Source organism: Ostrinia nubilalis, chromosome 5 (genome assembly GCF_963855985.1).
Source record: "Ostrinia nubilalis chromosome 5, ilOstNubi1.1, whole genome shotgun sequence".
Lineage (NCBI taxonomy): Eukaryota > Metazoa > Arthropoda > Insecta > Lepidoptera > Crambidae > Ostrinia > Ostrinia nubilalis.
Window position 1 is genome coordinate 7,405,178 of NC_087092.1, and position 23,870 is coordinate 7,429,047.

Genomic DNA, 23,870 nt, shown 5'->3' on the forward strand with positions numbered 1-23,870 from the left:
CCCTGAATATATGACAGGTTAAAAAAAATAAAAAAATCTTATATCATGCTACCGTTTTTGCCAAAAATAAATCCCACGTGAGCAGGTGCGCGTTTCAAGGTAAGTTTTTAATATACAGTGTGAGTCACGTTAAAGTGTACATATGAAAATAGATGAAACTAGACCTATTTTTATCGACAAAAAAGAGGTCAAAATTTTTTTGAGATTTTTTTTTAATTTTTTATACATTTTTATTTCTTCCAATTACTTATTGTAAAGAAAACGTAATAACTTTTAAACTAAGCGGTATATCCTGATAAAATAAAAACAGTAATAATTTAATGCTAAATAACAGGCGATACTAAAAAATACATAAAATACACAAAAAAATGCCAACAAATAATAAAAAAATATACTTTTTGAAAAAAATCTGCTTAAAAATTCGTGTTTTTTTGGTTATTTGATAAATTTCTCCAAAAAATGCCCCTATAACCGGGGGTTTTTATTACTTTGTATTATTTTCTATCGTATTACCTTCGTAAAACCAAAAATCGCATGTCTTTATCCCTATCACAACGTTTGCAATGATCGTTTGAACACAGGCCTACCACAACATTATTCTCTGCTACAGGTAGAGACAATTTTAATTGTAACTAAAATGCTTATTTTACTTCGAAATATTTGGTTTTTATTTGAAATCTAACTTTTCTTTATCAAAATTACAAATCTAGAGCCATTTTCAGTTTCGTTGTTAACGAAGCGTTGAATGGCGCGCCCGGAGAGGCTTAGTTCAAACGATCATTGCAAACGTTGTGATAGGGATAAAGACATGCGATTTTTGGTTTTACGAAGGTAATACGATAGAGAATAATACAAAGTAATAAAAACCTCCGGTTATAGGGGCATTTTTTTGAGAAATTTATCAAATAACCAAAAAAATACGAATTTTTAAGCAGATTTTTTTCAAAAAGTATCATTTTTTATTATTTGTTGGCATTTTCTGGGTATTTTATGTACTTTTTCAGTATCGTCTGTTATGTAGAATTATTACTGTTTTTATTTTAGCAGGATATACCGCTTAGTTTAAAAGTTATTACGTTTTTTTTACAATAAGTAATTGGAAGAAAAAAAATTGTATAAAAAATTAAAAAAAAATCTCAAAAAATTTTTTACCTCTTTTTTGTCGATAAAAATAGGTCTAGTTTTATCTATTTTCATATGTACACTTTAAACATTTAAACATAATAATTTGTAGATTTTATATCAAAAAATATAATCATTTAACAAAATTAATTTTCTTATAATATTTTAATTCTATTACAACCATTTTCCACTTCATCGCAGATGAAATCGCGGGCAAAAAGCTAGTATGAAATATGTAGTATTGCCTGCGGCTTCACCCGCTTGAAATTTAGTTTGTCACAGATCGTCATAAATTATAGCCTATACATTGTTATTCTGGTCGACGCCAGGGATGGATGAGCGTCGCTGTCGCTGGCGACAGGGTCTTCTGGTTCAGGGTTCATGGCGTAGGTCTCAGGCAAAATGAAATCCACTACACACAGCACTAATAATAATAATTACACACAGCACTAGAGTCGTATCGGAACTGAATGAACCAAAGGTCTTGCGATAGGAACGTCCGACCCGAGTGATAGTTGAACACAGACTGCCTAGTACTGCTGTACTGTACTGTAAAGTTTCATCAAAATCTGTTCAGTAGTTTTTGCGTGAAAGTGTAACAAACATCCAGACATCCACACAAACTTCCGTATTTATAATATTAGTAAGACTAGTAAGAAGTAAGATAGTAAGATGAATTATTTTAGTTATTTGTTTACTTATAATAATATTTATTTATTTATTTCTTAGCTCTGTCTGATAATGGATCTGGAGGAGATGCAATGGCCACCTCCGTAACAAAACAATAGAACCCTATGGAGTTTGGGCTTGTGTGATTCGCCTTGACGAATATTTCGTATCCAGGGTCCGATGATGGAGCTGTAAGGGGGCAGATTTTTTTTTTCACTATGTGACTGTCTTTATTTTGTACATAATATATATTTTACATATTATACCTATTCGTGTTTCATTATGAATCGAAATATAAAAGACTTAATAAACTCTATTAAAAATTTAAATTAATTTATCAAGTTTGAATACCTCATTCTACCTTAAAATTTATAACTTAAATCAAGTCTTAATACGGTCACAGCTCAAGATTTTTTTGTCCATTTCAGCGTTCTTTTTACTCTTTTGACGTTGCGTTGACAGCTTTTACCTAAATTCGCGCGGAATATTTTTGTGAAATGGCTCTTAAGGTGAAATATTTTTCACAGATATTCAGAATTTTGTAGGTAAACCAAATTTTATACGAACGACTCTACATTATGAATAACTGCCTCCCTTGCGACATCATTCGCACAGATGTTGGAAGCTCCAAATTACTTCCAGCCCCATCTCACCCCCTTACAGGGGTGGATTTTCCTATCAATATTTATTAGAGGATGCCAATATTCTACTTCATCGCCGGGAACTTAATCTACTAAATTTCGAGATATTTCGTGATAAGTGTGAGACCGAATTTTATGGAAAAAATATTTGAAGTTTTGAAGAAAACGCAAACATCCTATTAGATGGATTCTGCCACACAAAGGATACTAAAACTACTAATCATATTGCTTACATCGCGCAGAAATTGGATAAAGTGAAAGCTCATCGTCGATTTTAATTTTAATTGCTCGCTTAGCCGTTGTCAAAAGCTTAAATAGCGCGCTTGTAGCGTAATGCGCATAACTTTCTCTTTGATAATAATAAAGTGCGTTTTAAAAAACGTTATGTTCAGTTACAGGTGTCGTGCAATACCGACCGGCGGGCGGCTGCGCGGGCGCCTCCGCGGGTAAATGTCACGCGCGCGGCCTCCGCACTCACAAACGGCCTTTGCAGTTCGGCGCGGTCGACGACCCGCACGGGGTCGATGACCGAACCCACATTTAGTTTTCACTTTCGTTCACTAAGGATAACTGTACCACATACGTCATGCACCCGCAATCTACGCGATGCGGTTCCTGGAGCACACGCGGAATACGCAATACCCTGCCTGGCACACATTTTAAGCAATAGGTTCTGCCAAATTATTCTAACAACCATATTTTTCATGCGTACTACGTAACAGCGACTTTTCGTGTTGAGCAACTAGATTTATTATTGACAGATCTATCCGCCCAAACCACCAATCCTAACATTTGGATATAATTAATGTTACATATTCAAATGTTAATCGAAAGGACCGCATGCTTCGGTCCAACTACGTCCGTCACCTACCTAGGCTTAAGGTTGTTGCACTAATGATAGCCGGTGTTGTAACTCGGACATAGGAGCAGTGTCCTTTTGATGCATTTTGGGTACAATTAGGTAATTTTTGGTGGGGGGCGCGGCAGTGTGAGGGGGAGAGGGGCGGTGCGTGGGGTTGCGGATTCGGTGGTTGCGCAAGCGGCGGTCGTCGACTTGGTTATGTCACTGGGTTACGTAAGCGTTACCTCGCAACGCTCTCGGGCGCCAATTGACCGTTTCGCACTTCTCGCGAACTATTTGCGGTCGGCTGAGGCTCGTTAGCACTCCGCGCCTGCGCCTCTTGACCGACTCACTCTATTGTCCGTACCACCCTCCAACAGGTGATAATTAAGCTCGTTAGCGTTCCCGTGCGCGCTGATTGCAAAAGGGTGCTACATGCTCAAGTTTGCAAATAATGTCTGAAAAGGCTGTGAAAAACCGACACGAAACGTAAAAAGGTACTAATGGAAATATGGTCACTTGTAAACATATTTTTAATTTTTTTCCGAACACACAACTAGGATCTTGTTAAAATAGGGGATGACTTAGCTGGAATCCATTACACGTGTTTGATATCTGTTAATGAATATCATAATCTGTTTTAATTACTCGCTAAGTTATAGGACGGATTAAATATTCAATTCGGTTTTACAATCAATTATTTATAGAGGCTTAGTTCGAAGATAAATGGATCCGAATCAGATCGGCTTAGAGCGTTGCGTAAAATCAAGCAGCCTCCAATTAAGTTCAACCTTTCATGAATCGATTAGTGAACATCAAAATTATTCATTGTTGAGAGCAGGTGTGCCCTGGAGGAGTAATTATGCGATATGGCTGTGAAGGGGCTGGAGCGTTGCGTCAGAGTGCGGAGAGCGGTCGGACTCAACGCACAAGGTTGCAGAGGTTCAATGCTCTAGAAATACGACAGCACGCGACCCCGGGCAACCGCAGCGGCCCAAACCGTGCGCGAGCGCCGCTCTATGCGTAGAGCCGCGACTACGACCGTAGTCGATCGATATGCTCCGCGCAGCTTTCGTGCGATTTCGATAATCGGTGCTGCAGCTGCATTTTTCTCACACATTATAGCACCCCTGGAGTAACAGAGATAGATTGAGCCGAATAAAAAACCGAAATTATTTCGCGGAGAACTCCGAAAGCGTTCCAGTTGAAAAGTAATTTAACATAATTATAACTTTTTAAAAAAATAAAACCGACTTCAAATGCGTGAACACGAAAAAAAACTAAAAATTAAAAATATTGCGTATAAAAAAGTTCATCCCCAATTTTACACCCTTGGGGGTGAAATATTTTCTTCAAATTCGCATGAAACCACCCTTTTGATAATACCTATTCAACAAAAAAATAATCGTTCAAATTGATTTATAATCGGCGGAGATATTGCGTATAAAAAAGTTCATCCCCAATTTTCCACCCTTGGGGGTTGTTTTTTCTATTATTAAATTTAAATGGGACCACCCTTGAGGTAGTACCTATACGCCGAAAAAAGATTTGTTCAAATCGGTTCATAATTGGCGGAGCTATCGCGTAACAAACATAGAAAAAAAAAAAAAACATACGGGTCGAATTGAGAACCTCCTCCTTTTTTGAAGTCGGTTGAAAAATTATAGAGAACAACTGACACGGCTTTTATGAAAAGTTAAAGTCCTAAGTTAAGTTTCCTAAAGAAAATTAAAATAATAATATGTTTGAATTAGCCACGCTATTGTATGAATAAGAGAGAAAATTACAAAAAACTAGAGCCTGAACTGTAGGACTATCAATCAGAAAATCAATTGATAATAGACGCCTGAATTATGGAAAAATCCCCAGCTGGAGAATGTAGAACAGTAAATAAACAATTGCCATGCCGGCGCCACAGCTTTATCTGCCAATCAATCTTCTCCCAACCAAAAAGAAAGTGTACCTGTTTGACTACAGTTACGTTATAAACAATAGTTAAACTAGTTCTACAAACTGTTGACAGTTTTGTTTTAACGGTACACGCACAGCTTCGCGTTATTGTAACCTTCAAAAGAGAGAACGTTGCGTCGCCAGCACGTCCAATGTCCCAACTCTTTTTATGTGGTGGTTTCGCAATTTTTTTATAAATAATTTTGCCTTCGACCTTTGTGAGCCGCCCAATTTAGCCCGATTGGTATTCCTGAGGCGGCGCCGCGCCGTGGGCTTTTCGTAACGTGTGTGCTACGACACTAGGGTTGACAAGTCGGAAGGGACTAGCTAGAACGATTTCAAAACCAATTACAGCTAAATCCGTATGAAACGAAAATCAAGAATGAAACTATCCAGTTGTAGAAACAATAATGCAATAGATTTTGGTCTAAAAATTAAAATTCAGCCAATCGCAACAGACTAGACTTGTTGTTGTTAGCTCTACCTAGGCTTGAATCTCAACGGTTTATGAAAAGAAGAACTTAACTTTTGCTTCTTTTCAAAGTTTGTTATCATTTCCAATTTAGATGTAGTTTATAATATAAGATGTAGATGTTAATAATGATAGCAAATCTGAATACATTTTTTTTTTATTCTTTCTAACTTAAAAAATCCTTTCTAACTGGAACTATTTCATACTAGGTATAAGAAAATATCAGACAATGACTGCAAGTCTTATCAACCCTATAGGCTGCGCACGCGCTTATGTCCACGTGACTGCCATAAAGTAATGCTCACCCACGATACAAGATCCATTTTTGGGGTTTACAAACGCGATTTATCAATGTACCGATGAACGTGCTACACGAGACTTTATTGTTGGAGATATCATATTTTATTGGAGATAAATCGAATAGTACGTCCTTAACATTAACAACGCGACAATTTATTAAAAATAAATGTCAAATAAGAAAATATTAAAGAAGACATTGCAACATTAAACGGTGCCTGTTTATTTACTTTTATTTATTAGTTAGGTAGGTTTTTTTATATTCGAAATCATACGAAACGGTGGTTAATTTAACTGAAATCACAGAAATTTAATAATGCCTGGTACATAAAGCTGAAAGAATGACCATTATTAAAAAAAAATAATGCTCTTAGGTTGTATATAAGTATTTTAGCTGTTATGAATCACAAAATGCTTTATTGAGTGCAGTTTGCAATATGATGGCCAAAAACAATAAAATTAAGAGAGCCATTTCACTTTAGCATTTCTTGTTTTATTGTTACCAATTTTAACCGTACCGTTAAACGTTGACAATTTCTCCGTTCACTTCTTTGCTTATTCTGATTACACGTCCGTAGAAAGCGTCACATTGCTTATACAACTCTTTAGCGCATGACAACACAGGCCCTGCTTTACTAACTCTGGTGGTTCGCGAACACCTCATAGGGTTGTCTGTATTGTTCAATTTCATGTATTGATTTCAACGTGTGTAAAAATAGACACAATACATCATCGAAATTATAATAAACCAGTTTCAGTCTACGGCGTCAACCGCGTGGATTTCAGCGTTAGAAAAAGTCTTTATCATGAACTACGCCTACGAGTAAAATCTAAACTTATGAAACATATTTCTCGAGTTTCATCTCAATCTTGAGAAATTATTGTTTGAACCTTGTATGAGTTCCTATAAAGGTAGCTTATGTCCTTCTCCAAGTACTAAAATTGATTAAAATTGGTTTTAGGAAGTCAAACCAACGGACAGAGTTACTTTCGCATTTGTATTATTTTAATACAGTTTTCAGTCGTTGTCACCGCAAAGGTAATAATTAATTAGGTCACTGCTTTAAACAACTTTTCAGTAGCGCTGAAAAACTTCTGGTAAGGTCTCTGCATGAAATTTACTTCTGAATACTGAACCAAAGTACGTGCTATGAAGTACCTTGGAAACTAATTAATTAATGGCTGAATTATGATGTCGATCCAAAAAATACACTGAAAGTTCAATGAATAAATGTTTTACTGTCAATCAAATAACATTAAATTGTATATAGAATTATGAAAATTAATGAAAAATGGACATGAATAAAGAACGTTCAGCTTTCAATCCCTGAAAAAGGCTAATATCAAATGTGTGCCAGTGACCAGAATTTTAAGTTTTAGCCAACCCTAGTCCACAAGGTTCATTGACCATGCTGACCGGCTCTAAGATGATTTCTGAAACAGCTGCGCAACAATGTTGGCCCGCGGCCGCTGCTGCGGTTGCCATGTGTGATACCGAGTTTTTACGAAATAAGCCTGTAGTAGACTACAGGATTTGGTTACATTCAAAAATCGTCCAATAAACTGAAGAAAAGTATGTATGTACGTAAAGTTCTTGAGAACTTTTTGAGAAAGCTCTGATGAAACAATGTCGATGGATATTGCCAAAAGTGAAGAAGTTGGTACGTCTTATTACTCTTATTACAGTAGATCATGAAGGTGACTGTTTCACTATTTCAACCCACAGTTCGGTATCAAACACCATAATAACATACTAACTTGTTTGTAGGTATGTTAACACTCTATTTCACCAAACTCAAATGAGAGAAGTTCTCACGCAAAATACCAACGATTCTAATCGCTTGAATCACGAACAGAATGACCTTATTAAACTTTTCATGGCTATCCAGCGTAGGTACGTACCCAAATTAAGGAAAAGGACCTTGAAAGGGCTATGCTGTAAAACCATTACTTTGATTGACAAGCCCTATTAATTTCGATTGCAATTATTTAAGCGTATGAATGGAATGTTAACGTTAAGAATTTGATTTTATGAAGGTTCAATGCTATATGTTGATTCAAGGAGAGTTGGAACAATAAGCTTTGTTATGTTGAACGGAGATAAACGCTAAGTTAAAGGCGTGCTAGCATTGCTACACGTACCTACAAAATGATCGAATTGAACGATAAGATTTAATCGGAACTCTTTAGTAGATAGTCTAGAGCTGCTATAATCCCTTTTATCAAATGCTAGTAACGACGGTACTTCCAGGATAATCATCATAAAAAACGCGCGTGACCTAGGTAAATGACTTCTCAATCATTTATTCTGGTCATACTCACCATATTTTCTTATGAAAGGTGCAATAAGCCAATACCATACTCGTTTCTTTTGTCGAGGTGCATAGCAACAGAATTCCATACGTCGGATTATCGGTGCAAAACGCGGGCGCCGGCAACTGGCACCGGATCGCACGCGTGCACGCAGCCTTTCACGCACTTAATTTGGCAGGACCCCCTTCTCACCTCACCCGGGCTGCCCCTGTCGAGAGAAAGTAGCTAGCCTACGCAATGCTAGGGTCAACGGCCGAACTCGAAAATACATACTTCTGACGAAAAGTGACACATTAACAGTACACATTTCATATTCAGTGTGTGCGGCCAATTTCTTGCACGGATGTTGAATGGGCACTATTAGCCTCGGAGCTTGAGACCATTGTTATGGATAGGCACGTAGCCTACGCAAACCATGGCATATCCCCCATGTTTGGCGAGTTGCATTATAAACGTATCGATCAATAAAAAGGGTTATAGCGCATTGTCCACTTTTATGCCGCAAATACCATTGAGTGTAATCTATTTGTAAGAAACGAACCTGCAAATCGATTGCTCGTAACTTTTGTGATGGGAATATTTTCTTTACTAATAATTTTGTACACCATAAAGCTACATAAACGGAGAATGTTATCAACATCTTATTTTAATAACACAAACATTATTTAACAGCATCATTTAGATGATAAATGGGCCCTTAAAACATAACAGTCGATCTCATTCCGATGAGAATGTGAACGGTTTTTGAGAAGCATAATAGCGAAGGGCTTAGCACGACTCGTTCAGGGTCATCGGTTAAAAAAATAACCGCATTAATAATAGGTAACTGTAATAACTGAATAGTGCTCCACTACTCTACTAAGCACATAGCAACGCGAGCGCATTAGAGGCTGCGCCGAATTTATGAGTGAACGAGGTTGAAAAAAAAAACGTTTAAAAAACGATACCACACTCATTTTTTTCGAGAAGCACTCACGTAACACAAAGCTGAAGATGCTGTTACTGGAGACGCAAGTTGGTCTGCTATTTTTAAAAGATCCACTTAGCAGTAGGAACAAAATTCCCCTTTTCATTTAAATAAGACAATGGAACATAAAATATACCTTAGCAATTTTTGTAAACATAGGTTAAGCTTTCCTGTGAATAATGATATTTTTGTTTCGTGAAATTATCAATATTGCTCGGATTATTTATGGTTGCCAAATTAATGCCGCGTTTCCTAATAACCCTTATCAAGTGCCGTTTATGCTGAAAACATTAATGACGTTTCTTTTCTATTCGCTCGCGTTTATAATGATCGTTTATTTTATGTTGGTCATTTTATAAAATAGTGAACCTGAGTAGGTACATGCATCTGCGCAGTTGTTTGACTAGTCGTGTCTTGTCAGGCGATAATTTATTGTATAAGCTTGCATGAGGAATGAGAATAGGCAGCGGAGTATGTAGGCACCGTGCTCTTAGCTACGGCGCGTGCCATGGAAAATCACAGAAAACAAGGACACAATGCAATGGTTCATTCAACCTCACGTTATTATTCAACGAGCGGTCTGTGATGAAACCATTGATCTTCATTATTATTAGCGGAGTGCCGTGTCGAAATATTGGACCATGTACGCGCAACCAACCTAAGGGCCAGCCGAAATATCGCGTGGTACTTAGAACAACGCACTTGAACACACAATAATAATAGGTCTTAAACGAATATGGTGTCGACACTACGAAGGGCTCACTAAAGAGCCACTACTTTTAATTTATAGTTAACTCTACATTTGTAAGTATGGGACATACCTAATGCAGTCTTGTTTGAAGGATCATTAATTTCAATATGTAATAAGTAGCACTTTTTACGGAGGTCCTGGATTTGATTTTCATCTGAAAATGTAATGTTTCTAATGTACCTTATCTGAAATCTGATAAATGTGTATTGTGTACTTATCTATCTACACACTATGAAAAAATTAAGCAGGTTGAATTGAATCAAATGATGATAATCCAGTGTTCCTATACAGGGTGGAAACGATAAGTGATCTCATACGATTATTTCTAAACTTTACAAGATATCGAAAAACTGGTTACTAATCCTGAAAGTGCTTCACAAGCTCTATCCAACGGTACCAATATTAGGTTACAGAATTAACTGGATCTATCCAAAAATTTAATGTTTTCAGCCTCCATACTAAATGTATGGCAGCCAAACAATAATAGAAGTAATAATATTTAAAAAAAAAAATAAAACACTTAAAATGAACTCGTAAATTGCATTTTGATAAAAAATTATTCGTGGAAAACATTGGTTTTAGGCTTTACTTGCTATAATATTAACAAGACATGAGTGCCACGACTGTAGCTGTACTAAATGTATGGAAGCTGGAAACATTGAATTTTCGAATGGATCCAGTTTATTTTGTAACCTATTATTGGTAACGTTGGATAGAGCTCGTAAAGCACTTTCAGGATCAGTAACCAGTTTTTGAATATCTTGCATAGTTTTTAATATTTTGTCGTTTTTCTAAATGTATGGAAGCTATAAACATTGAATTTTTAGATAGATCCAGTTTATTCTGTAACCTACTTATTGGTACCGTTTGAAAGAGCTTGTGAAGCACTTTCAGAATCAGTATCTTGTATAGTTTAAAAATAATCGAGTGAGATCACTTAACGTTTCCACCCTGTAGATTGACCAACTCGAACAAAGAACGAATGTTCTAAATATCGGCGTTCACAATTTATTAGTAGATAGCCATTGCTATGACTTTCCTTATGTAGAGTCGTATTGTTGAATCCCCTGATATACTGAAATCAAATTCCTAGACTCATTATTTGTGTTTTGACTGAGCTTTTAGTAAGTTTAGTATGTTGATCAATCATCAATCAGTCACGCACGGCTGAACTGAAGATTTTAAACTTTGTTTAAACTTTAACCTGTGCTTTAACTTTTAACTTTGTTGAGTAAGCTTTGTTTGTATAGGTATCTGATATGTAGATTTCCTTTTGACAGTGTAGAAATTTCCCAATCTCACTGATAAATATGTATACTTTCAAACTAACTAATTTGCGGTTTTGAATTTAAATTAACAAACTTGCGGAATATTATTATCCTCAACAACACGTGTCGTGAAGATTATGACGTTGGAAAGAGCCTAATTTACTGGTTTATGGTTGCCTAATACAATGTTACATAAACGTTTTAAACTACTTTCCACTTTTAACATCGGAAATAACAAGGGAAAAACCAACCACAAATAAAATGTGTTAATGTTAAACATGACGTCCACGATACCATATGATCGAATTTAATCTATCATTGTCTTGATCCCCTGAGAAATAACGGAATTGAATTATTTATACGGACAATGAGGGATTACAGATCAGACAAAAGCTGCATTACTCGTATTAGGCTGGGTTGCACCAACTTACTTTGATCGTAACTTTACGGTAACCAGTGTATTTTGTATGGAGTTTGGCAGATTTTTGACTTTTGAAACTCCATACAAAAAACACCGGTTATCGTTATAGGTACGGTCAAAGTTAGGTGGTGCAACTCAGCCTTATTAAGTACTCGTTTGGGAAACATTTGGCGCTATTCAACTGTATAGTTTGTCTTTATGCTTGTAATATGCTAGTGAAAAACTCGTAGATAGAGTTCGAAATTATCTACCTTTTTGTTTTCTTCAGTGATTATATTGACTAATTTCTCAATGATACTTCTATACCTACCTAACCTACTCATTAATGCGTTATATTGCTCCGGTCAGTAAGTAGGTATACTTCGCTGTTCAATGCCAAGCTTTATACCCACTCGACCATTACCTAACACATTCATGATCTACCTGAATTAAACCTCGAATGGCATTGGGGATTATGTTTTTACTCTCTTATCTCTTACTGCAACAAACGTAAGGCTCATAAATAAGGTGTTTAAACAAAATCTGCTTGACTATTTACGTAGCACCATCAACGTTACAATGCGTGTAACTACTTCCAAATAGTTTTTATTGTGGGACCGCGAAGATTCGAGACATTCGTATAAATAAATGTTTATTAATAGAACAATAGAAAAACAACGGTAAGCGGTGCATCGTGGAGAAATCTAAACATCGGGACCCTACATAGGGTGATTAGTATTCATGCCTACATCAAACGTAGCCAAAATCGAGTTGGGTGATGGTGTAACCGCGTGAGTGCGGTAGTAATGGCCAGGGTTCGTTCGCCGTGGAAAGCGAAAGTGCGTTCACTGGGACAACGACCGGCTCCTGCCTCTGCCCGCTTCCTGCGCGATACATTATCATCGGAGGCGCGTCACACCTTTGCCGAACGGGCTCCGTAGGCGCGTGCGCCTCCCGCTTCCTTGGTAACCGACGATCGGTGCGCCTAGGGTTGCCAGGTCGAAAAACACAAAAGCCACACATTTTAACCTAAAAGCCGGACATGTCACGGGGGGTGTGGGTGCAATTAGTGTCATACGTGTCATAGCTCACGAGTGAGGGAGACTGGGTACGGTTGAAACAAAAGACGGTTAAAACAGAGCAAATATCTCGTAAACGGTTCCCCGGGGAGTGAGGGGTCCTAGGGGAAAAAGAAGCGGAAGACAGGTCCGAACACGAATTTAGTGCCTAATAACTTCCTAACGCGTTGACGTTGTGTATAAAACACCATTTTGTTTTTTACTCCCCAAAGTAAGTATTTTTCTTCAGACATTAACGCTTATACTACCTGTTCTTTTTATGTGAATGTATCGAGTGTGCGTTTGCGATTATAATGAAGCTTGTAGAATAAGGGACAGTAACTATTTTTAATGTGTGATTGTTAGTGTCGACGAAACTATAAAGTATATTTTACCAAAAGTGGGGCTGGGGACGATTGAAACATTTTTTTTGGGTACGGTTGAAACAGAAAATGTATTAATGTTTATTTTATGTAGATGCCGAGAGTTTGGGTAAGGAAGATTTCCAGGGAGGAAATTGACTTGGTAAAGCATAAGAGGAGGTAAAAGCTGAAGATTCACTGCGGAAAGCGGCGGAAAAGTATGGTTTGAAAAAAAAATAAAGATTTTCGTGAACTTTATTCAGAATGTTATCTTAATTATTAATGTTTATTAGATTTGGAAATATCATTTATTTTATCATATTTCTGTTATTTTTTTAAATGTTTACTACTTATCAAAGGCTAATTAATGTTTTAAAAATATTAAATACTTAGACTGATTAATGTCGTCATGTGGTACCATAATTTTAATATTCGTAGTATTAATGATAAATAAAACACGTTTTATTAGTAATTATTGTATTATTTGTATGTATTTTAACAGATCCCAATCGCTGTTTCAACCGCCCCCGGCATGGGGACGGTTGAAACAAATTTTCTTTTTTTTTTAAATTTCGTATATTTCTAAAAATAGTAACCTGGGAACTATAATGATACAGCCATATCGTAGCTAAAACTTCAAATTTCAATTTCACGTATCGTAATCGTCACTTGGTTATTAAACAACAAAATTATAGACAGTAAAAGCAAAATTGTTTCAACGGTACCCAGTCTTATTATTCTATAGCTCGACTAAAAAGCCAAACATGTCCGACTAGAGCCGGCCACCTGACGACACGTCTATCGTAGAGTACCTACCTACTGTTTTATTTGAAACTAATAAAAATAAATGTGTTTTTACATTACACAGCTGAACCGATTAGATGCCTAATTGTCTGATCATAAAATTTCACTGACCATAGAACCTTTTCACGAAAATATCCTAACCGAAATAATGAACTAAGCTTTGTAATTAGCCTTGTTAACGATAGGAGGATGTTGTTTACCTAATTGGTCACTTCAGCCCTAATACCTCCTTATTAGGGCTTTAATCAAGCTTTAATTAAGTCGGAATCTCAGGGCTCTACTTTATTTCCGTGTGTTGGAGGTGATTTGAGAATAGGATAGAATATTAAGCGGATATCTGGGAAACTAAGGTAGTAATCGAGGCGAAGTAATGAGATTTTGGCAATGTCTGTTACTCCCAGGATAGAGTCCTGAAAATTAGGTAGAGCTGTAGCCTTTGTTAGAGCTGGAAAATAGATAGGTGGATGTAGAGCGAGACAGTAAAATTTTCAGCGATATATTCTGCGCCTAATGAAAAATATAGATGGTGTAATCTGTGTGGTATAGTTTGCCCTAGCGAATAGAAAAAGCCCAAGCAATCTTAAAGCTGACGAAAAAGGGATGAAAGCAAAGCGTCGTTTCACAAATTAGGGATCTGAAAGTTGATATTTATGGTTGTGGTTATTAATGTTTCATAATAGTTCAGAATTTACGACCCCGTTTTTTAATGCGAGACGCCCATTAAAGACTTTTTGGAAACGAGAATCCAGGAATCTTCGCGGACAACGCCATAGCATTATGCTAGTATTACGAAATGTCCGTAACTCCATTTTTTTCAGTGAGATTTGAACCCGTAACCCCTAGGATTGCAGACGAAAACGTATACTTACCTACTATTAGCTATTTACTGGACCAGAAGCCTATTCAGTATTTTTTATTTTAAACCATTTAAAATGAAATTAAGTAATTAGATATTATATAAGGTAAAAAACAAATCGATTCGCTTTTTCTGACAAAATAACGCCACCAACAAGTTAATTTAATAATTTTAATGGATCTAATGAATACAAATTGGCCGGCTTATGATTTACACGCTGAAATCTACATCCTGAATAAAAGAAATCGCAGGAATGATTTGAGCACGCAGAACATTTAATTTTAACAATAAAATTTAATTCTTGTTTACCTAAAAATTATTGTTATATATTTTGTGTTAATTAGTTAAGCGAACACCAATCTGCAGACCAAAACTTCTCATCGCTAGCAGTTTTTGTTTGTTTCTATTTAGAAAGGAGTCAAAAGTATTATTTTTATAATTAACATTAAATATACTTATTGCTTACGTAGTTTCAGCCAACACTTCATACTTTCAATTCTCCGCTTAGCTTCCTGAAAAAAAGTTATCACAGATCTTAGAAAATTATGTGGTCCCAGCATCCATTACACGACATTATTTTTGGGATTTTTAATAAATAATACGTTCTACTCACTTTTCTAATACCTACATAAATTGATAACGGCTAATAACGAGCACCTATGTAATATTATCGCCTAAAAATGATAATGCTGCAAATTCGCCTTGTGAAGAAAGATTGCTATAAAATAGTGGCAAGGAGTAAAAAGTTGATAAAAATAATAATAATATTATGATTATTATCACTGCACCCTAATAGAGAAGTTCTGAAGAAGAGAACTAAGCAAGAAGATTATTGTTGTCAAATTAATTAATCAATCTTAATATAATCTATAAGATAAATAAACTTAACTTATTATGTAATTCACGATGACACACGATACACACCCAGTATGCTGCGCTGTGCTTAATTCACGTAATTGTGGGTAAAATTAAAGTAATTTACTTAAAATTACTTTTAATTCAAATGGAGATAATATGTCTCAAATATTATATTCTAAAAGGATCCCTCTACCTATCATATTAGACTCTAGAACTGCAGTTTATGTTTAAGTGTAGCCTTAGTACCATCCTTAAATTACCTGAAACTTTACGAGAATGTGGTCTATTGATAAGATTCAAAATTAAATAACTCTCGTGAACATTCTTAAGCATTCGCCATTTTTTTACTAGGTAGAGATCTAGTTTATAAAACTCCGTCATATTCTGTAAACAATAAGCTGTCAAAACAAACAGCTAACAATAACATAACAATGACGCATACACTGTTAGTGCTGCATTGTTCAAATTTCCCTCTTGCCGATGGAGACAGCCAGTCGCGTACCTGTCTGGCGGGCGCAATCGTTACCGCGTCGGTCTGCATCGACAGGCATGCGCAGTGCGCACCACCGTGCGAGCATTCGACCAAGTGGGAAGTGAGGAGGAACGGCGCTGCACGCTGTAAATGGTCGCCTCCGAGCCGCTCCGCCGCGCCGCCCCGCACCCGCAGTCCTCCCGCCGCGCCGGCTTCGCACGCTCCTCGCTAACCGCATCATGGTGAGTCATACCTCAGTGCGAAACTATTCATTTACGGCGACCTTTATACGATAGACACGGGCAAAAATAAAACACGACACCAGACCTGCCATAAAATCAACGAACGTGCTACAACGCACCTATCCGGCTTCGACGCGAATTGCAATAAATAAATCTAATTATGTGAATATTGAACTTAAAGAAATCGAGGAGTCTCACGTATATAAACACTGAAGGTCAATAAAACGTTTCGCCTAGAATCATTTAACAAAATCTAACACGCGTTTCAGGTAATGGACAACCGGATGAACGAAGAAACTGACAATGAACACAACTCCTCGATATTCGTGACCAATTTTCAAAATGGAGAAATAGTTAATTACTCCCTTGTTTTGATTAAAGGATTCATAACAAGAGGCAACACAACAAACCAGGACCAATTGACATGCACATTAAAAAATGAAAAAACACAAACAAAATCACAGTGGTCAGTTTATAATGGCGAATTTAAGGTCATCACTGAATTAACCAGAGGAAACAACACGATTGAACTAGAATATGCAGAACAAAAGAAATCAATTTTATTGGAGTATGAGCCTCGTAAAACGAATCTCAGAGTTACACCAGTTTACATAATTTGTCAAGGCCATGACGGATGCTTCCAAAGTCCTCAAGATGTTGATTGCTCTGTAGAAAGTGCTTGCTCTCGTATAGTCCTCGGATCAAAATTAATCCAATGCTTAACAGCTGAAAAACTTTTTGAAAGTGGAGTTGGGAGAAAAACTTTCCAACTTGAACATGAAGTAAATTCCAAAAAGCCTGAGTGTGTCATATTCCGCAGCAGCTTAAATGTAAATAAAGCAAGAAAAATGAAGCAAGCAGAACTATGGACTCACTTCGGAAGAGAACTAATGCTCTCTGATTTAGGGAGTAATGAAAGGAAGTTTCTGGGATTTATATCATGTACGAGATTTAAAGGGACCGACATTGAAAAACCAATGACTCACGATGAAATCGTTTCACTAACGGAAGCTTACGCTGCACTTGGAGGCGGAGGTCTAGCTCTGTTTGGTACTGCTTGTTTATACACATGGCCCACAACAGTGGATGATATCATCCCAAGATTCATGGACACAACACCAGTAAACAACCGAAGATTTATGGACGACAGCGGATACAGAGGAACCCTTGGAGGCTGTTTTGCTACAACATTGGGCTCAGTTTTCCATGAATTAGGCCACACCTTTGATTTAGGACATACTAAAGATGGTATCATGGGAAGAGGATTTGATAATATTGACCGTGTCTTTACTGTTGGAGAAAGAAGGTCATCGCTGATAAAAGATAATATGAATAATTATAGCGGTAAACCCGTACAACATTCCACAGTTTCACTACAGCGAAACATTAGTGTGACCATGAACGTGGCGGAACCACTACGCTTGTTGGGGCCAAGAAGTAAAACCACGTTAGGGAACTTTGCTTCAATGTCAAAATCTGACATCGTACGAAGAAGTCCAAATGTTACACCAATAACTAGACCATCGAGTGTATATTCAAGCATTACAAATAAACTCACAGACTCCAAGAGAAACATCAACCGAGTAAACGGAAATGATTCAATTTACTGGACCAGAAATTGTGCAGTGCTATTATCATATCACCGATGGTTCAACAATGAATATGGGAGAGAAAGACAAGCAATAACGAGATATCTGAAATTTGACAAAAACAAAATGCTGATTATCTCAACGGCTGGCATAAGAATAGTTGAAGTAAGAGATGAATCGAATGGAATGGTGTTGGATTCGTATGAATTCACTAACCTATTGCCAGAAAAAAGATTTTTGGTCCCGTTTACCTTTTCTCCTAAGAGCAAAGTCTTGACCATTGTCGTAGAAGACGATTTGGGCAATGTATTGAAGCAAACATTTTCTTATTGATTTCATTCCAAGCTAAGAATAGAATAGATTAATGTATTGACAATAAAGTGAAAATGTAATTGGGAAGTATTAATTTATGAGAAGGACATGTATATAAGTAATTTACGTGATAACAAAAACATGTAATTTTAACTTTGCCTATGTTATTATATATATTATGATTCTCAGTAACTAAACACGATAGCTTGTGATTTTGAACGTGTACATTTTAAATTTTAAATTGTGGAAACATCGCTCTGTGTAATGGCAACTGGAAATTTGACAATTAATAACTGACATGACATTACTGACATGCCGTGTTGTTGTTTGTTTACACTTAAAATTTTCAGGAAACTGGTGGGCTTATTTTATCAGCTTAATTTTATCATTTGAATGTAAATACTCATTTGCAATGACTTAGTTATCTATAGGTAATCAGTGTAGAAAATTTGGCGTGCAGATGATAAATGGTTTTGAGTAGAGATGAAACGGATATCCGGCAACTATCCGGTAGGCCGGATATCCGGCCTAAATTTACTATCCGGCCGGATACCGGATAGTAACTCACTATCCGGCCGGATACCGGATATTAAAAAACTACAACAATTTCCTATTAATGAAATGAAATACTTTAATATTAGAGGTAAACATCAATAAAATGGCTTATAATAATGACAGCTTTTATTAAAGTCCAAAAAGTTATAAAAAGCCATAATATTAAGGCCTTTAAAAAAAACTAATTTCTTTTTCTGGGCTATTCACTCTAATGACGAATACATAAATAGTAAATATACACGGTGGCCAAAACAGTGAGGTCTAAAAGAAAAATTTAGATTCCTTACATCAAGGTGTATCTAAATCACCCCCATGACCTGTATAATACGATTTTGCTTAGTTTAGGAGATAGAGTTAATTTTGTGATATTTTAAAATTCTATGACCTAATAGGCTTTAAAAAAATTTATCTTATTTTTGTGTTGATTTTTCTCAGATTTCTTTTTTTTGACAGATTCGATATTAATTGCAGATATTTGAAAAAAATAATCACCTTCCTATCTTTGATGCAAGATACAAAAGTTTTGCTACAAACATTAAAATTATGCTTTTAGCAGAACACTAACAAATTTTCAACTTAAAAGTTTAAGTAAAAAAAATATTATTCCGAATTAATAGGATTCCCAATATTAATTCACTCTAAGAAAGTCAAAAACATGTAACGGAATCTCCGACTTACTACTTTAGTGGAGCGATTACAGGAAATAGTGGCCCATTAAGTACATGTTTTTTTTGTATTATTATGAATGTTCAGGAAACGGCGCAGTTTTTGAAATGGTTTTGGACCTATGGAAGTAATTTTTTTTACTTAAACTTTTAAGTTGAAAGTTTGACAGTGTTCTGCTAAAAGCATAATTTTAATGTTTCTAGCAAAACTTTTGTATCTTGCATGAAAGATAGGAAGGTGATTATTTTTTCAAATATATGCAACTAATAACGAATCTGTAAAAAAAAAGAAATCTGAGAAAAATCAATCCAAAATAAAGATAAAAAATTTTAAACCCTACTAGGTCATAGAATTTTAAAATATCACAAAATTAACTCTATCTCCTAAACTAAGCAAAATCGTATTATACACATGGGGGTGATTTAGATACACCTTGATGTAAGGAATCTAAAATAATCTTTTAGACCTCACTGTTTTGGCCACCCTGTATGTTAAGTAAAAATATTGCCAAATAAAATAGGCGATCATTTTTCACTGATGGTCTGATGTCATGATGATGCAGTTCGGTCAGATTACGCAGCAAGTAAACGAATCACACACTCACGAAGGCAACCGAAATCGCCCGAATTTATCTGCCCCCTAGACAAGTGGCAAAATCCGACATTCTATTCGGACTGATTCGATTTTCGAAAAGTGTGACTAGTCTAGTCTACTAATAGACCCACTGATCGCGTTCGAAGCACCTGTGCGGCGCATAACTCGTCACGACATGCAACGAGACAATGGGCCAACTATCCGGCCGCCGGATATCCGGCTATCCGGCCTAGCAGCTGGCCGGATATCCGGTATCCGGTATCCGGCCAAACTACTATCCGTTTCATCTCTAGTTTTGAGTCATATTGGACATACTGATAATTTCTTACAAATGGCAAGTTCTTCGGGTCAATTATCGCATCAAAGCAGTTTCTGGAAAAACATGAAAGAATTTCCACCTGTAATTGATGGAAGAATACATTTTGTGAGTTTCTTAGAAGCTGCAAATGATTTGATATCATTAGTGGGTATGTACCATGTGAAATGTATCTGCAATGCACTGTAATAAAAATCACGTAAAATGTTTAGTTAAAGGCTTAAATATCAATTAAAATTTATTACAGAACGTCTTGGCAAGGTGTTTGTGCCAGTTAAATATGATATGCAAGGGAATATTGATGTAAGTGAACATACATAAACACTTTTAATTTTTCATGTTTTTTTCCAATATTTCCAATACGATAATGTTATTGTTTATGGAATAAATGACTATGACTATACAAAAAATATTGTACCTACTTTACAAAAACTTTGTATGTTAACTGGTAATAATTATTGCAAATTGTTCACCTACATGTATTTTTACATTATAGAAAGTAAAGAAGCATTATCAATACGATGAAGCATCCTGCTTGCTTGAGTTAATGCTTGATGAATATAGCAGAGGAAAACTGAATGCACTAGAGGGCATATTATGGCTTAATAGGTGAGGGTTTTTTCTGTCTTATATTATTATACTTCACCATTATCTACTATGCGGAAGACCTTACTAAAAATGTTAATTATACTTCATTATGTCTTATTATTAGTCTTGTCATTTTGTATACTTTTGCACTATTTTCAATTTTAAATAGAAGAGGAAATGTATGCAATTTAACTTTCTTGTTTGCATATTCCAACTGGCAATATCTGTCTTTGTTCGCAGAGCATTCTTGTTTTTCGAACTGGCATTTCAAGAAATAATTAAATGTCTGCAGTCTGGTAACTATGATATAAACATGGCCAAAATATTTACAGTGGCATACGAAGGATCTGTCAAAAAATACCACAATTGGGTAACACAACAAATATTTTTTGTAAGTTGATTGAATGTATTTGGTAATGACAAATTGAGAATGATCTTTTAAAATTTTATTTAATAACTTTGATAATCAAAAGTCCAAAAAGACATAATCAGTAAATAGAATAACATGAATTATTTTTGTGTAATTTTAATTTTTCAGTTTATCTGCAAAATGTCTCCGTCGTTGCTTCAACTTTTGAAATCCCTTGAAGTTGATAGTGATATGAAAACATTTGAAACGAAATTAGTCCAATTCAACATAACATTGCATTTAAATAGGTGTAAAATTGATGACTTTTTTAAAGATCACCAATTGTTTGAAGATTAGATGATAAGCTATCCAATTCAAATCCCAAAGTGTCCTAGTTTAAAATATGAATACAGTTAGATTTTGTTATTTGTAACAATAAATTGACTAGAAATAGATTTTGTATTATAATACACTAAAAATTATTGTAAAGGATCACTTCTATTATTATTACCAATTACCTAACTACTTAATTTTTTTAAATAATCATGTAATGTGTTTAACCATTAAATAGAGGTGGTCCTAACTGTAACCTAAGATAACCTACACCTAAATGCTGTGTTAGTACCTATAGAGCAAGAGGCTATTATAAAATAGATATTTATTAATTACATTACCAATAGGATTTTTTGTATTGTGAACCAAAAATGTACTTGTGACTTCCAACTAGAAGTGGAATATATTTTTGTGTAATAACATTTCTGTTAACATCTATGGAAGCAAATACACACAGATTTTCGAAGACTAGTGCCTTGAGTGGTTGACAGCAAGAATTACAAATTATTGTGTATAAGAAAGGTTCAAAACATTTTAATGAAATACATTATGAAGATGTTATATTTTGTACCAGTAGCTATAATGAGAATGCTCTAAAAATAATTTTAACCCAAGAAAATTAAGCAATGAGATGTGTAGAGTATTAAGGTGCTAGTAATAGTTTGAGAGATGTCACTTAGATCTTTGTTTGTGTATTACAAAATTGTGTTAATTATATATTTATTCTTATAAATATTACTGTAAAACCGATTGGAGCTTTGCTGCTACACATGTTAGCTTATAATGAATTCATTATAAATCTTGAGTGACTATGGAAGTTGTCAAACAACATAAATAAACATTTTTAAAATGCATTCATTTTGTATTTATTACGAGTATTCTTAATTAAGTAACATTATTCTTTGGAATGTTTTAAATATACACTTTTAGCAATATTAGAGGCCTGTTTCAAAGCTAAATAACTAAATATAATTTCCGCAATGGTAATGGACCATAAACATGCATGTAAAATAATCTCTGTGGGTGTACTCAGTAAATAAGGGTTAAATAAAAAGAAACTAACTAGTGGCATCTGCATCAGGGTTGTCAACATCAGAAATCCAGCAAGCTCTGGGACCTGGAAAGTGGGAAAAGAGGCATTTCTATAGGCAAAATCCAGGTGGTGATGATGTTGAACTTAATAATTTATATTGATGTTTTCTAAAACTCTTACACCCAATTTTTTTAGACTTGAAGAATTGAATACCTAATTGAGCTGTAAGACTACCCATAGATTTTGCATGACAAAGGGAAGCTATGATTTTAGACCTAAATAAAATAGGACGCTCAAGTGTGTAAGAAAAAAATTAAGGGTAAGAATGAAGTTTAGTAAGATTGTCTTGAAAATATCAGTTAACCGCTTGAGTCCCAGACGGCATTCATTAATGTCATAACAATTTATTTTATCTATTGTGTCTAGATTCGCGGGCCTTGAAGGATTAATTCTTCCCACCCTATTATTAATAAATAATTGTGTCAACTATTAGTAGTGGTATGTGAGTAAACTAAATAAAAATTAAATAAAATACAACTTACTCTGCAGGATAAGTTCCCATAGTGACCCAAGTAAAGTCTTGCAAATTCTATTATTGTAAGTAGCGTAAACACTGTGAGAGACAGATATTTTGTGAGATGGCCCAAGATATGTAGCTGAAATAAAAGAAAATAGTATTTCATTCATTAATCATTCAATAGATTTAAATTACATTTTCTTATACCTTTCAAACTTTTTATTGTGGACTGTAAAAGTTTTATACGAAAGGATTTAATGTTATCGTATCATACCGTTAGTAAGTCTATGAATTTACCTTATCGTACAGAAAGAATCCAACTACGATTATCCAAACCACAAAAAGGTATACATTCAGGTAAAGGCATTTTTGGAGACGCAGCATCGTCCGGTATTCCATGATTAAAGAACCTGTTCACTAACACACATGTTCTGGCGATGAATCTACTTTAAACCAAAATGATTATTTCCTCTAATTCATTATTGTAATTCGAAACTAAAAACGTTTTTTCACACAACAACAAAATCAAAACTCGCAAACAAAAACATGTCAAATAACTTTTTAAATAAACTTTACAGCCTGTGAACTTAACAGTTTAGCCAAATCCATTAAGCTAAATCTGCGGTCCACCAAAAGAACTTTGTATAAAACCGGTAAACCGGTAGATGTTCTACA

General features: G+C 35.4%; 2 protein-coding genes and 1 long non-coding RNA gene across 4 annotated transcripts; 2 read left to right on the forward strand and 1 right to left on the reverse strand.

The window, feature by feature from the left end:
• The first annotated feature begins 8,985 nt into the window (after positions 1 to 8,985).
• Positions 8,986 to 22,499, forward strand: LOC135071750 (glycolipid transfer protein). Of its 2 annotated transcripts, none has more exons than XM_063965540.1 (6): positions 8,986 to 8,998; positions 20,353 to 20,526; positions 20,623 to 20,678; positions 20,872 to 20,984; positions 21,204 to 21,354; positions 21,502 to 22,499. In XM_063965540.1, the coding sequence occupies exons 1-6, from the start codon at positions 8,995 to 8,997 to the stop codon at positions 21,667 to 21,669; spliced, it is 666 nt and encodes a 221-aa protein (XP_063821610.1). In that variant the 5' UTR covers positions 8,986 to 8,994; the 3' UTR covers positions 21,670 to 22,499. The 2 variants fall into 2 exon arrangements, with proteins under 2 accessions (XP_063821610.1, XP_063821611.1); XM_063965541.1 differs by lacking the exon at positions 8,986 to 8,998 and adding an exon at positions 18,350 to 18,714 and having other exon boundaries at positions 20,352 to 20,526.
• On the forward strand, positions 16,266 to 18,266 carry LOC135071749 (uncharacterized). Its single transcript, XM_063965539.1, has 2 exons — positions 16,266 to 16,343; positions 16,613 to 18,266. Exons 1-2 carry the CDS (start codon positions 16,341 to 16,343, stop codon positions 18,263 to 18,265), a joined length of 1,656 nt encoding a protein of 551 aa, XP_063821609.1. The 5' UTR covers positions 16,266 to 16,340; the 3' UTR covers position 18,266.
• On the reverse strand, positions 22,496 to 23,746 carry LOC135071752 (uncharacterized). Its single transcript, XR_010257318.1, has 3 exons — positions 23,493 to 23,746; positions 23,221 to 23,334; positions 22,496 to 22,762 (listed from the first exon to the last, which is right to left on the reverse strand). It is a non-coding gene; the product is annotated as an uncharacterized LOC135071752 (long non-coding RNA).
• Positions 23,747 to 23,870: the final 124 nt, after the last annotated feature.